This window comes from Macrobrachium rosenbergii, chromosome 7 (genome assembly GCF_040412425.1).
Source record: "Macrobrachium rosenbergii isolate ZJJX-2024 chromosome 7, ASM4041242v1, whole genome shotgun sequence".
Taxonomy (NCBI): domain Eukaryota; kingdom Metazoa; phylum Arthropoda; class Malacostraca; order Decapoda; family Palaemonidae; genus Macrobrachium; species Macrobrachium rosenbergii.
Window position 1 is genome coordinate 1,718,537 of NC_089747.1, and position 15,902 is coordinate 1,734,438.

The 15,902-nt window shown below is 37.0% G+C and overlaps 1 protein-coding gene across 2 annotated transcripts in view; it reads left to right on the forward strand.

Moving 5' to 3' along the window:
- Positions 1-13,618, forward strand: part of Actn (alpha actinin) — a 114,398-nt gene extending 100,780 nt beyond the window's left edge. The window contains exons 2-17 of one of the 2 annotated variants that reach the window (XM_067106264.1): positions 163-267; positions 972-1,101; positions 1,604-1,785; positions 2,165-2,318; positions 2,616-2,701; positions 4,281-4,544; positions 4,676-4,812; positions 5,189-5,369; positions 5,615-5,827; positions 6,008-6,244; positions 8,268-8,352; positions 9,078-9,181; positions 9,297-9,427; positions 10,488-10,661; positions 10,777-11,011; positions 11,962-13,618. In XM_067106264.1, coding sequence (XP_066962365.1) covers positions 163-267; positions 972-1,101; positions 1,604-1,785; positions 2,165-2,318; positions 2,616-2,701; positions 4,281-4,544; positions 4,676-4,812; positions 5,189-5,369; positions 5,615-5,827; positions 6,008-6,244; positions 8,268-8,352; positions 9,078-9,181; positions 9,297-9,427; positions 10,488-10,661; positions 10,777-11,011; positions 11,962-12,120 — 2,577 coding nt within the window. In that variant the 3' untranslated portion in view covers positions 12,121-13,618. Of the gene's footprint in view, positions 1-162; positions 268-971; positions 1,102-1,603; positions 1,786-2,164; positions 2,319-2,615; positions 2,702-3,706; positions 3,790-4,280; positions 4,545-4,675; positions 4,813-5,188; positions 5,370-5,614; positions 5,828-6,007; positions 6,245-8,267; positions 8,353-9,077; positions 9,182-9,296; positions 9,428-10,487; positions 10,662-10,776; positions 11,012-11,961 lie in introns of both variants that reach the window. The other variant, XM_067106265.1, reaches the window with a different exon arrangement.
- Positions 13,619-15,902: the final 2,284 nt, after the last annotated feature.

Genomic DNA, 15,902 nt, shown 5'->3' on the forward strand with positions numbered 1-15,902 from the left:
CATGTACCTACCTTTCCACGCTTTTTATCATACCACCAAATATGTGGAAATAATTGACTTGTAATAATCCATGTACCTTCCTTTCCACTCCCTTTAAATATGCGTAAACATTCGACATGCGCAATAATGGACTCGTACTAAAATGGCTGCCTTTTCTTCCAGACCTTCACTGCCTGGTGTAACTCTCACCTGCGAAAGGCGGGCACCCTCATCGAGAGCATAGAGGAAGAATTCCGAAATGGCCTCAAACTTATGCTGCTCCTTGAGGTAAGTTGGAGATGGAGGAGGAACACCTCTTGAGCCTTTGGTATTTCCTCGAGTCATTCAGTAACCGTATTTTGTAGATCCGAGTTCAGTTACGTCAAGAGTTTAAGTATGCGTCTGTTTATTGCTGCTTCAGAAAATTTGGTATTGAGGATACTAATATATTGAAAAGGATTTGAACCCCTTGAAACTTTTGAAACTTTTATTTTAATCGTATTTCCAGGAATAATCAAGTTTTATTATTGTAGATACTATACTTCCAAAGAAAATATGTGTGAGTTCCCAACTTAATTCCTTAATGCTGCTTTGAATAGCAAATATACACATATATTCTGATATAGTTTGTGTTCCAGAATCGGTAAACCTTGACGTAATCTGATATATTTTGTTCCAGAATCAGTCAAAACCTTGACCTAATCTGATATATTTTGTTCTAGAATCAGTCAAAACCTTGACGTAATTTGATATATTTTGTGTTCTGGAATCAGTCAAAACCTTAACATAATCTAATATATTTTATGTCCCAGAATCAGTCAAAACCTAGACGTAATCTGATATATTTTGTGTTCCAGAATCAATCAAAACCTTGACGTAATCTGATATATTTTGTGTTCTAGAATCAGTCAAAACCGTGACATAATCTGATATATTTTGTGTTCCAGAATCAGTCAAAACCTTGACACTGAATTGTTGATCCTTTCCCGTAGGTTATCTCTGGCGAGACCCTCCCCAGACCTGACAGAGGCAAGATGCGTTTCCACAAGATTGCCAACGTCAACAAAGCCCTCGACTTCATCGCCAGCAAGGGTGTCAAGCTGGTATCCATTGGTGCTGAAGGTGGGTCTCTGGAAATGTGTAATGTTTAGTTGCTGGTCCTGCTACTATTATAAAGGTCCCCAGGCTTATGTTAATGAAATTCATTGGTTCACTGCCTGTATAAAAGCCCTCTGGCTTAATTGATAAAAGCAGTTATAGTAAACCACAGAGTCATGTCATTATTGTCCTTTTTGACAACAAATGATATGTAACAAAGTCCCTATACAGTATTATAGCCCACACCTGAAAATTTGCCAGACAGTATCGTACAAATGAAGAGATATATCTGAAAATGTATCACATCTGAATGGGTAGTATAGGAAAAAAAATAGTATAATATGGTTGCCGTTAAGTGCAGAAAGTCCGTTAAAGTGAGGTGTTACTGGTATACTTAGGTATTTTTCCATTCTAATTGCATTTCAAGTCACAAGTATCAATATTTCTGAATTTCCCATGCAATGACCTCAGTTGCTCTGTAATATTCCGCTTCATTTCACCATTAACATCAATATTACTTCAACAGAAATCGTTGATGGCAACCTGAAGATGACTTTGGGTATGATCTGGACCATCATTTTGCGATTCGCCATCCAGGACATCAGTGTAGAGGAGATGACTGCAAAGGAGGGTCTCCTTCTCTGGTGCCAGAGAAAGACTGCACCTTACAAGAACGTCAACGTGCAGAACTTCCACACCTCCTTCAAGGTTAGTACATGTTTATACAAATGTCTAAAGTGGTTATATTGATGGCAATATCATCAGAGCCCTTGATTCATAGCTGGTCATTGTTGTAGAGGATTAAACAAAGTTTGAACTAGTACAACTGTAGTACTGTACAGCATCAGTAACGTGGAAGATATTAACCTTGCTTGGTGGCAATATCTTGAGAACACAAGATCTTTGCTGTTAATTACTATAGCGATTTAAAGTTTGAACTAGAACAACTGTACTGGAAGGTATCAAATTTTGTGATGCTTGATACGTCATAGTTATTTGCAATCTGTTGTTACAAGAAGCAAAATTAAAATAGGTCTTGATGGGTTACATATCAACACAACTACATACCTTCCTTTTCCCCTTGCAGGATGGTCTCGCATTCTGTGCTCTCATCCACCGTCACAGACCAGATCTGCTTGACTACTCTCAGCTGTCCAAGGATGATCCCCTCCACAACCTTAACCTTGCCTTCGATATTGCTGAGAAGCACCTTGACATCCCCAGGATGTTGGACCCCGATGGTGAGATCACTTTAAAACTCGTAAAAGTTTCATACATATTACCAAGTCAAAACTGGAATACACCCTAATTCTAAAATATGCTTCGTTTTCTTTGCGTTTTCAGGATTGCAGGAAGCCTGCCTGAGTACTTGCTCTAAGCAAGTCCAGTACAGTGTTTTGATAACCACATTATTGTTGCTATTTTCCTCTAAAGAGTACGCAGCTAGTCATGTCGTTGGAGTTGGAGGTTTTTCCTGCAAGTTGCCTCTGCATGGAATTGTAGATTAGAAACACTAAAATCTTTGGCTGTGTTTTCAGATTTGGTGAACACACCTAAGGCTGATGAACGCGCCATCATGACCTACGTGTCTTGCTACTACCATGCCTTCCAGGGGGCCCAGCAGGTAATCATTCGGCCCCGCATCAGCATGGATCCACCACTGGCGCAACATTTTCTCACACAGGATACTAGACACCTGCCTTATTGCAAAGGCTCTAGCAAACGTCCCAGTCTTGTTTTCATTGCATAAATATTTTTTTAGGACATTAATCTTTCCTCAAAATTTTTTCCAAGTGACTTTGCTAGATCCTTTATCATAACATTGCCTTGGAGGAGATATTCTGAGTTTGTAAGACCTAATAGTCCATCGTTCTCTTGAAGACTGGGTTCAATCTTACCTGCTCCAAGGCAGAATTTCTTAGAATGTTAAATTTGTTCAAACTAACGTTTGTGGTAGTTACAGCAATACCGAGCACCCAAGTGCAGTTCCCGCGGCAGCAATTCGAGTAAAGCTGGAGCAAGATTGCTGACTTGACTGATTGGCTGACTGGCTGACTAGAATGTTCTGACTACTGCTGGAGACATGCCCAGTGACTGCAATGCCTCTAGCTTGTGTTTGTCTCTCACAATTTTATCAGTTCTTAACACCACGTATCTCATGAAACTTCGTTACGATAACAGAATATTATTTTTTCTATTTATTAGTCACAAAGATGATATAACATGCATGTACTAGTTAATGTATGTTTTCATTAAAAGCAATGATAGTACAAAGCTTGAATAGTCTTGTATTGGATCATGATGTAATAAAGCTTTTGAATTTCTACTATCATTGTACCTTTATGCCTGCGCATGTATTTTTAATTTTTTTCCCCCTCTTGCATAGTGGTCATTAGTCCTTCCTCGACTTTCATTTATTTCTCGGTCTGCCCAACAGAGCCGCTTAAATTGTCTACTGGAAGCAGATTTTTGAGATCTACCGTAGTAGCGTAGCATTTTGAAATTTCAGTTTTCGTCCCATAACCAGTTGTCAATATCGTGTGCTTTTTCTGTGCAACTAATTGATGAGAATTAAAATCAGCTCCCCTAGTGTAGTAGAAGTGTGTCTTACTAACTATGTACATTACAGACATATCAGAAGGTGTGCCAGACGAAAGGGCCGTCATGACATATGTTTCCTCGTATTACCACACATTTACTGGTGTGCAAAAGGTTAGTGAGATGAGCTGTAAGATGGGTGAAGTTGGGAATATGTTCCTATTTTGGATATTTATCTAAGGCTGTTTAGTCATATCATGAATATCATTGGCCAGAGTTTGGGGAATGTAAAAAGATTGAAATGCAAATGGAAATTGTTTGTGACATTAACGTAAATTTCAAAGCCTTTTCTGACTAAGGCCTTTTTAAGGAAGGTATGTTGCCTATTGATAACATGTCTTGTTAAATGGCACTACTAGTTTCATGCTAAGTTGTTTATGAATTGAAGAACTATCATTGATAATGTTGAATTGAGGTAAAGTTAGAGTATGTATTGCAAAATTACATCCAGCTTAGTATAAACCAGTACTGTATTTAAGAATGTAATTTCAAGATTGTAATTTCAAGATGTGTGCTCAAGAAAGGGTTATTGAAGGTTAGGTGAAGTATTTAAATGACCGTGAATTTCCTGGAAACCAGATTTTAACGGAATTCCCTTCGGGCAGGCTGAGATGGCTGCCAACCGCATCTGCAAGGTGCTGAAGGTTAACCAGGAGAACGAGCGCCTCATGGAGGAATACGAACGCCTCACCTCCGACCTGCTGGAATGGATTCGTCGCACCATTCCTTGGCTCCAGGCCCGCCAGCAGGATAACACATTGGCTGATCTACAAAAGAAATTAGAAGAATACAGACTCTACAGACGCAACCACAAGCCCCCACGTGTGGAACAGAAGGCCAGATTAGAGACTAACTTCAATACACTTCAGGTACACCAGACAGGGCCTTTTGTTGACTATGTCATAAGTGTGCCTGTTTCAGTATGCAATATTGGCAGTACAGGGTATTATGTTTTCATGTTTACTGTAACTGAAGTTTAATCTGTTTGCTCCCTCCGCAGACCAAACTCCGTCTCTCCAACCGCCCAGCATACCTTCCCTCTGAGGGCAAGAGTGTTACTGACATCGCCAATGCCTGGAAGAATCTCGAAGGATGTGAAAAGTCCTTCGAAGATTGGCTGCTCTCAGAGATGATGAGGTAATATGAATGCAAATGGAAATTTTATTTATAAGGTTTAATTTTTAAATGGCCTTTTTAATTACTAGGTAAATTAACCAGATAGAAAAAGACAAAGTTAAGACCTAGTGTTATTCATATTGCTTAAAATACAACTATTGTAGCATCAAAGAAATTTTACTGTTACAGGCTGATGATTAGGAAGATTGAGCTTGTTGTATTGTGGTATTAAGAAAGTTACATAGAAAGATCTGTGTATGATTGCTGGATAATGTATTATGCTTCACTGATACTAGTTGACATCACACTTAATATTTTGCAAATAGCATGAAGCTATGTGGTTCAACAATCTAGTTCTAAATTATATAAATGACTAATAATCTTATTCCTATTTTAGATTAGAGCGTCTTGAACATTTGGCCAAGAAATTCAAGCATAAGGCAGAAATCCATGAGGGCTGGACTTCTGGCAAGGAGGAAATGTTGCAGAGCCAGGACTTCAGGAATTGCAAGCTTAATGAGCTCAAAGCTTTGAAGAAGAAGCACGAGGCCTTTGAGTCTGATCTTGCCGCACACCAGGTTAACAGATTTTCAGTTTTCACGTTATAAAATAGCATGAGTAATGTGTCGTATAGAGATTGGTTATACGAAACTTGAAGCATAAGTTTTACATTTTCTTTTTTTGGTGATGTACATTGGCAAAGTAATATGTCATATAGAGAATGATTTTACAAAAATTTAAGCATTAACTTTTATATTTTTCTCTTCTCAAAGTATTAATGCTGACAATCCTTCATTTTTTTAATCGTTCTTGTCTCTTCAAGGATCGTGTGGAGCAAATCGCAGCTATTGCTCAGGAGCTCAACGCTCTTGACTACTATGATTCTGCTACCATCAACTCTCGCTGCCAAGCAATTTGCGACCAGTGGGACAGACTTGGCACCCTCACTACAACTCGCAGAAACAACTTGGAAGAAACTGAGAAGCTTCTCGAAAAGATTGACCAACTCCATCTCGAATTTGCCAAGAGGGCAGCTGTGAGTATATCAGGATGCTTTATTTTTTTTTTAAGCTTTTCCTGCAAGCACTGTTAAATGAAGAACCCTGTAAATAGCACTGCAGTTATTTATAGCAGCATACATGTTCCTGATGTGGAGAAATCTTGGAAATATTGTACCACCTTCCAAAATTAATCCAAATTACTCTTGACTGTTCAGCCCTTCAACAACTGGCTTGATGGAGCCTGTGAAGATCTCGTTGATATGTTCATCGTGCACACCATTGAAGAGATTCAGGGCTTGATCGATGCACACAACCAGTTCAAGGCAACACTTGGTGAGGCCGACAAGGAATACCAAGCCATCATGGCCCTTGTCAATGAAGTACAGCACATTGCTCAGCAATACAAGATTCCTGGTGGTCTGGACAACCCATACACCACTTTGACTGCTCAGGTGAGGTCTTGATAACAGAATATGATATCTGAATTGCATTCACAAGCTTTGAGTGGTTGTTTGGGTGACTAATCTTTTACATACTCTACAGTAGTGTTGGGTACGGGAATTGGTTTTTAGATTTGTTAAACGGTAATTTCATCTTATGTGTCTTTCATTAATGTCCCACAGAAGATTGTTATTATACCTGCAGTAGTTTTCACTCGTAATTTTCTCATCAATAATTCTGTACACAGCTCTTTCCATGGGAAATTTTGTTCATACCTTCCGTGTCTAAATGATAAATCATGGCTTAGATGCCACTTTTTCTTTTTTTAAATTGATCTCTTTGCAGCAGGGAACACTTTTATACACTACTGTGTGTTAAGATTCTGGTAAAATCTGGTAGAAACTTGAGATGCTGCAATAATTGTTCATTTTTAAAGATTTAAGGTATTTCAGATGTAGACAATTGTGAGATGACTTAACTAATTTAGATACCTGTTAATGATATCTATTTGGTTTTTATTTTCATATCTAGAATTAATAACATTAAGTCATATACTTTGTTATCCTTCAATATGTTTTGATGTTAATGCTTTGTTCTACACATCCATGTCTTGAGGCTCTTTCTTATTTTATATTAACCCTTTCAGATTCCATTAATTGTATAATCACATTGTTCTCAGAACTGTTAAGATATTGACAACATAAAATTATCATCTGTGAAAAGGTTGAAACATAAATAAAAAGCATTTTTGTAAAACACTTTACCTGTATTATATAAGAGTTGTGAAGGCCCCATCAATTATATTTTATTGTAAGAAATGGCTATAAAAACCAATCGGTGAATTCTTGTTATACGAGTATTAATTGAGAGGTACAAGCAACATACACAAAATTGGATAGGCCAAAATCTGAAAGGGTTAATGTCACCATATTGGTTTTAGTTCATCTTTAGGTTTTAAGGTGGTTTCAGTTCATCTTTAAATTTTAAGGCAAAGGCCCTCTTCATCTAGAGTTCAGACAAGCACCATCTTGTCTAAATTTTAAGGACAGCACCTTCTGTTGTCTATTGATTTTAAAGCAGGGGGCCCTCTTTTGCCCATAAATTTTAAACTAAGGGCCTTCTGTTTAAATTTTAAGGCAAGGACCCCAAGTCAACGACCGTCTTCTCTCATTACATCTCAAAATAAGTTCCTTGCAAAGTAGTTCTCCCCAATTTCACTTGGTGGTATTGTCTGGACAATGTCCCTGCTAATATTACCTTTATTGCTCTATATAAGTAGTCTGTGAATCAAACTTACAGTATATGACCTTTAGGGTGATTTGCTACATTCTATGACAAGTAGCAATTCACGAAGAATTTCTGTTAAAATTTGGCCATTTGAACAGATGGTGTTCTAGTCTAAGAAGTAAATCTTATTGCTGGGAAATGGCTATTGAGAATAATTTATATTTACTAGGATTTTGCCTTGTTTTTCATGTACTTCCTTAGGATAGTGAAAGCATATTAAGTGCAGTGGAGGTAAGATTTGTAAGAATATGTGCATGAATGCATTCAGAAGTCTTTTTTACGATAATTCACTGTTACCAATGGTAATCACATTACTTACTGTAATCAATCTGTTGTACAGTAATAGACTACCATAGAAATATCTCTGGACATGCCAATTTGAGCCTCTTTTAGGGGCACAAATGTTAATGTATTGCAACCTTGTAGATAAGTGCACCTCCTGTTGCACGTAGTATAGTACTGTACTGTACATTTGTCTTGTAGTAATTTATTCAAGATACTGTGTTAAGTTACACTGTAAGTGCCTTATTTTATAAAAAATATAGTCTAGTGTTAAAATGCATTGTACTGTATTATATATAACAAAAAATTTTTAATTAATTTATATCTTATTCTGTAAAGTGAAGCAAAGATCCACCTTTGTGTGATATTTAGATGAAATTTTTCAACTTTTGTGATCATTGTCATTTATATTGTTGCTTTTATATTTTTGAACAAATCATATGGAGCTCTTCACTTGAATTGCAGGTCATCTCCGGCAAGTGGGGCGAAGTCAAGAAGCTTGTGCCCCAGCGTGATGGAACTCTACAGAATGAACTTGGCAAACAGCAGAGTATCCTTTTGACGGTGTATTTTTCCTTTAGTTTAGTTTCTTAGCTCACATTTTGCATCCTATACTTGGGACCTATGAGATCATTCAGTGCTGGAAAAGAAATTAAGAGTGGGTAGGTTTGAAAGGTGTAACAGGAGGAAAACCTCGCAGTTGCACTACGAAATAATTGTTAGGTGAGGGTGGATAGCAAGATGGAAGATAAAATAAATGGAGGTACAGTAAAAGGAATGAAAGGGGTTGCAGTCAGGGGCCGAGGGGATGCTGCAAAGAACCTTTAGTAATGACTACAGTGCACCCCATGAGTTGCACTGACGGCACTACCCGTGGGGGAGACTCAGCCAGGGCTGAAAGAACTGCAATGATTCCTTTTACCTCATTTGGTATATCTAGCAGGTGCCATTTATTTGTCAGTTGCAGTTTAATAGCCGTTCTTCCATATCATAATTCTGAATACATACAGCTGTGGTTTAACTGAGCCTATATGATGCAAGTTTTAGATGTCCATAATACATGCCTTTACAATAAGTAATTGTGACTTGCCCCTTGCTTAAAAATACCCTACAGTTCAGTAAAATTATGTACAGTAGAATTAATCAAATTTTCCAGTTGTCAGCTTGAACTAAAATGGGTGTAATACACAATTTTTCCTTTAAACACAGTGAACAATATATATAAGGTATATCCCAGAATTTGCTTGCTCCTGTTATTCCTTAACACTTCTATAGACAACGAATCACTCCGTCGCCAGTTTGCTGAAAAGGCTAACGGCGTTGGTCCATGGATTGAGAAGCAGATGGATGCTGTTGCTGCCATTGGTATGGGTATGCATGTAAGTTATAAAATGCAGTTTCTTTTGTACTTGTGAAATCTGTGTTAATATTAAAAATATAAACCAGTCATGTATTAACGGTGGAGTGGAGAAAATAATTCCTATTCATTTCTAGGGATCCGTTCTTGAAGACCAGCTCAACCGTCTGAAGGATTACGAAAATGCTGTCATCAGCAACAAAGCCATCATGGATGAAATGGAGAAGATTCACCAAGCTGTACAGGAGTCCATGATCTTTGAGAACAGGTATAGTATTGCTTTCTTGTTACTGCATACTTATAAGGGTGTACATACCTTGGCACATAAAAACAAAGTATAAACACTTTTTAGGTGTACACAACACCATTATTTATACACATGTTTCTGTATGTGTCAGTAAAGTACTACAAAGCTTATTTTAACTACCTTTTCAAGAATCATAACAGTTTTTTTATTACATTTGTGAATTTATTTTCATGTTAAGTAGTCTCCAGTACAGAAGTATGTGCTCCTTCTTTCACAGAATATTGTTAAAGCTTCAAAATATAGCAACACAAGCTTGATTAAACATTATACACAGTATGATTTTGCAGAATTTTGCTTTATTATGTTTACGCCTCATTACTGATAACTCTGTTGTCTCAAAAGACTTTGTGATGACTCAGTTGGAAAAACACAGCACTCTTCTTTGTTTGTATGTTTGTGCAGGAAGCTGTCTCAGTTTCTCCTTGTACAAGTAATATATATAAAAAAAATAGACATTTCTGTATCTGCCAAGACTAATAAGTAAGGGAAAGGCAAGAATGTGTTAAATGTGAAAATTCCATTTGTGGCTTAAAAAAAAGAATGCTACAGTACTACGATCTCTTGCACTGCTAAAGATGCTTTACATTACTGTATACATTCTATAAATAACTCCTGGGTCAGGGAGACTAAAGTGAAACGCAGTACTGTACTACAGTGCTGTTTGGCTCTTTGAGGTGGGTAGGACCCAAAAGCTGCTGCACATTTACAGTGAATTTATCTAAAATGAAAAATTTAGAAATTTATTTTATATTTTACATTACATTTCCTGTTTTTTTTTTTGTGTTTAAATTGCTATTGAATTATTTTATTGTATCAATGGATACCAGTACCTAAAGAAGTGTGGCTATCTTAAATACATTTGGTGGTTTTGCAAAAAACTGGCTTATTAAATCTGAGGCTGTACAATGATGGTTTTTACCTCAGCAGGGACAGTAAGGAAGAATGGCTCTCTCTTAAGTACATTTTGCAATCATTAACCTTGTGAAGTTCTACACTAACTGACATCATTAAACTTTGACAGGTACACTCAGTATACTATGGAGACCCTCCGTGTTGGATGGGAACAGTTGTTGACTTCCATCAACCGCACCATCAACGAGGTTGAGAACCAGATTCTTACCAGAGACTCCAAAGGTATCAGCCAAGAACAGCTTACAGAGTTCCGTGGCTCATTCAATCACTTTGACAAGAACAGGTAAGTTCTTCAGAATTATAGGTGTATTTGTGTGCAGTATATATTTAATGCTTATTACTTTCATATTACTACTACTGTTTAGTGTCATACCCTAACATATTTTTTTGTCTTACAGGGCAGGCCGTTTGGCACCGGATGAATTCAAGTCATGCTTGATCTCTTTGGGATACTCCTTCGGTAAGGACCAACAGGGCGACATTGACTTCCAGAGAATCCTCAGCATTGTTGACCCCAACAGCACTGGATTCACTCAGTTTGACGCATTCTTGGACTTCATGACTCGCGAGAATGTGGACTCTGATACTGCTGAACAGGTTATTGATTCCTTCAGGATCCTTGCTGGAGATAAGGTAAGCAATGAATTTTTCTTTACAGAAAAATAACATTTTTTAAGCAGTCTGTGTATCTTGCTGGGGCAACAGTAATTATTCTTGAATACAATACTTTACATTATTCTCTCGCAAGTAACTCGTTGCAGAGTAACCCCCAGCTTTTGATAAAGGGATTCACTAAGTGTTTTATGAGGACCCTTCATCAGCACCTTGAAACACAGTACAAGCCTGGTACTGTAGTGAAAGCATCAGTTTGTAATTCACAGTGTACATTTTTGGTGGGGGAAGGGTGATTCTTAGGTTTTACAGTGTAGGGTCTGCAGGGGATTTATTTGTATTTTTGTTCTGTCAGTTCTTCATTGCTCATAGGGTGTTACACACTGGTGTTGTACTTGGGCCAACATACCACACCTGGTCAGACCCTAAAGGATATCATTGCTTTAAAAGTAACGTTTATTTGTTTATAATGTTTATTTTATGCAAACTATGGATTCTTTTCATAATTCTATATCCATAAGGCAATAAGTAACAAAGCAGGACAGTAAGAAGACTTGTTTTCTTGTAAAAAATTTTTCACACCAACTATCCTGATATCAGTGTACATATAACACTTAAAATTAAGCTGCCGAGAGATTTAGAAATCCAATGACACTGTGGTCAAATGGTGTATAGTTTTTTTTTAAATTTGAACATGATTACTTAGTACTGTCTGAAGTCACGGAAGCATTTCCTTTTATAATGCTATTAATGCCAGAAGTAAGGAATTCTCCAATCAGAAATTAGGCAAGCGCAAATAAAGTAAATTCCATTTTGTACCAGACATTTGAATGCTTTATTTTGTCAAACTGAATAACCTACCTTGTAAATACAGGTAACAGTATTTCTCACAACAGTATGCTTACCAATTTTTTGTTTCCAGACGTTGTGCTGTTTACACAAGGGTTTAAACTTTCCTCTTTCTCTTTCAGCCATACATCCTTCCTGAGGAATTGCAGCGCGAATTGCCTCCTGACCAGGCAGAATACTGTATCCAGCGCATGCAGCCTTACACTGCTGATGGTGCTCCTCCAGAGGCTCTCGACTACATGTCCTTCTCCACTTCACTGTATGGTGAATCTGACCTGTAAATGAAATAAGAAATATCTTTGAAGTATTGGGGTTTAACCTCACTGTTAAATTTTTGGAGGGATGAATGTGTCACCATGCCCTCAGTTTGATGATAATCAGTGGTGAAAGGGGTGAAGTCACAATAAAGGAGTGAAGAATATTGTGGACCATCTAATTTGCTGTTTTAGGTGACTTAAATACTGTAAGTGAATCTAAGAAAAATTCCTATTAACAACTGGTAAGATATTTGTGTCCTGGTGATACATTAAAATAGCGAAGTTTAGGCTCTGATCAGGATCTCGTACCAAGTCCTTTCAGTATTGATACTATTAAGGATTGCTTTGCACAAATAATAAAAAAAAGGAAAGCTAAATATCTGGGAGTGGAAACTGACATTTAGAGGACTTGAGAACATTTCCCATGGAAGTGTTGTTGGTACAATGAATGCCTGTCACTCTTACCAGATAAAGCAGTTATATGACGGTAGACGCAAAGACATTTAGTCTACCAGGTGCTAAAGAGGAGTGGGAGGCAAAGGTATAAGGCTTTGTGCCAGGTTGCTGACTTCCAACAAAATTTTAACAGAAATTTGAAGTTTCAAAATAAAGGTTATATTTTTTTTTCCTTCTATTTCTTCATTAACAACTGGTACTTGCCTGTAACTCGAGTAAAACCATCCAAGCCCCTTTTGATACATTTTCACCCAAACACTGCCACCAATAGTGCCTCCTCTTCAGTGTTGTTCTTCCAGTGAACTGTCGTGACTCTCGGCCCACATTCTGGAATGTCGTCTAGATCTGGCCTGCTTCGAGTAACACTTATGGTTTTGAAAAAAATGAGCCGGATCTGAACGAGATTTGAAAATTTGGGTTAACGCCTTTGTTGTAGTTGTAATCATGGAATCTAGTCCTAATTGCCTAAAAGCCTGCTGCTGCTTAAGCAGAATTTTTGTTATAAGTTACTAAAATGGATTATCACAAAAATCCTGCTATTCTTGCTAATTAATTGTAAAAAATGTGTACTACTGCTCTTCCCCTCAATGGTTTGTGATGTGTATATTACCTCCTGTGTGCCAGAACACTCGACTCTGTAAATGGACAAACTTTATATTCTGCAAAAAAAAAATTGTATTAAAGGTTTTTATGAAAGGTGGGTGAAGGTGTTTACCTACATTATTTTATAGCCATTAATGGAATACTATTTCTTTGTGTACAGAACTAAAAGACCAAGGTATTCTCTGTTCTGACAGGTAAATTGTGCTTTGTTTATTTAAAAGCTTGAAATATGTAGTTTCCAAAGTTTTGATTATATCTGTAATTATCTTAGGGCAATATTTATTGTTACAGGCAACAGTCGGTGTAAAACTGGGAACCACGTGGAATTTTTCTTCATATTAAATTATATTATTTTATAAATATACATTTATTCACGTGTTTTCTTAGTTTTGTCACTGCTTACCAATAAAGCCGATCTTACACATTTTGTGTAATATCACAAATAAAGGATAATGTAAATTTTTTCGTTGTGTCTCAGTTTCACCGCCCATACTACTTCAGAGTCATCTGCATTGATTGGCCTGAAATAACTGATTTTTTCAGTTAAAGTAGACAAACAAGCCGGTCACCAAAGATCTGTATTGTAAACTCAGTGGTCTGGTTAACCTACATAAAAACAATATTAATGTCTTTGTATACAAAGTTAGGCAGACCTAAAAGAAGCCCCCAACCATACATTTATGTGCCACTGAACCTGACCAAAAGAAGTTGGGCACAATCAGTATGTCTTTGACCTTTTCCTGAAACAATGCACCACTGGGCATTCTAACAAAATATTTCATAAGGGAAGGATTCAACATGTATTCACACCTTTGAAGGACAAACTTAACCTGTAAAGGTTATTAGTGATTGTTCTGATGAAAACTAGTACAGGTAACAGGAAAAGAGACAGAAATCAGTATCTCTGAACTTGACCAAATGAACTTGGGTCAAGGCAAAACTGTCTTTGACTTATGCTGGAAAAACATACCAGATTTGAACAAAACTCCATACTGTATATTAAAATAAAATTATTATGAAATTAACATTTTTCTTAAAGACAGAATGAATGACTGGTCTCACCAAGATAGAGGTCTCTTAGGTTTTTTTAGTCTCTACAAGGTAGGGGGTCTTATATTGTAAGATACTAAATCGAGACTAAAAAGCCAAATCAAAAGTCCTTTTTCAAAGTCACCCCCATACAAAAATGGGAAAAAGCACGTTAAAAGAAGAAGAAGAAGACTTAGGTAAAACATGCCAAAGTCATCTGTTTGAAGTTACACAGCCCTGAGCCACTAAATAATTAACTAAATGAGAAAGATCTACAACTGCAATACTTGTTATAATGGCAATGGCAAAACATAATTTAAAGTCATGTAGACTTTCTGAGTACAAGAATGTCAAATATCCTAAAATAAAAGTCTCTTACCTTGCAAAAAGAATGTTCTGAGAAAAAACAGGGATCAGAATGGCACTTGGTTACACTTAAGTGATCAGTGTTGTGTGTAAAAGGGAGCTTTGCAGCATACTGTATATTTTCAGGGAAATGCACTTGCTACCATATGACTCATATCCATTATACTTCATGTCAAATCCACCTGAGGTCCCTGCAGAATTAACCACATACTATATTTCAAGTACAAAAAGTACTGATTGAACAGAAATGAAAATTTTAAATGAACAGTCATGCAATAATTATCAATAATTGTCATTCACCTCCTCTATCTACAAGCAATAAAATGCTGTTTGATGGCAGAAAAAGGGCATACAGTGCAGAAGCATTTAACAAATGGCATTATTGTGGCAATACTCTGATTCCCAGTATGAAATGTACAATTATTAACATATATAATTCCTAACCTGATGGAAAAGTGTGATCAGGGTCTGGAAGCTGTTTGGCATTATTTAATCTTATAAGATGCATTATAGCATCATCATTCAACAGACCACTTACAAAAGTAATAGACTGAAAAATCTTACCCTGGCACTAGGCTGTACTGTATTCTGTAAAGGTTAATAATATAAGTACCAGCAATTAGATGAAGATAAATGAGAGCAAGAACTGCATATACTACTACTTGCAAACCATTTACCTGCCACATAGTGGAAGGTTGACAGTCTGATGAAGCAGATTTGGAGAACCTGTATGAAACATCAGTCTAAGGGGAATACTTCATGAGGAAAGACAGCCAAACAGCATGCCTTTCCTTTTTTCTATAACATAATTGTTAAATAAATTAATTGTACAAATCTCAACTCCCTTGGAACTGGCCTGAGGGGGTTTGCTTTTTATTGTCATACATATAAAATGAAGGAAAAAATTACAGTGCTTCCATTTTTCCTTAATATTATTATTGTTTCAATAATCTTTTTCACATCTCATCCTTTATTACATTTCCATATAGCCTGGTCAGCCAATCAAATGACTAGTTCTCCAGCTGCTTTCATAAACTCACATCATCTCACAAGGTCCTACAAATCTTTCAGTTTAAATTTTTTACAAGCCTCCATTTGTGGCTTACCCAGAAGGATACTACCAGTCAGCTACAAGTCAAAAGGTGAAGGAGAAATGAAACAGGCTACCCTACTCCACAATCCCATGGCCTAATGTGTATTTATCTTTGCAAGGCAAATTTCCATGATGATTGCAGGGGACTGACTTTGGCCTTGCAAAAAACTTTAGTGCCTGCACCTAAAGAATTAGTGTGAGCTACTTATTCTGCAAAGCATCAGCATCCACAGTTCATGAGGTACCATAACACCATAAA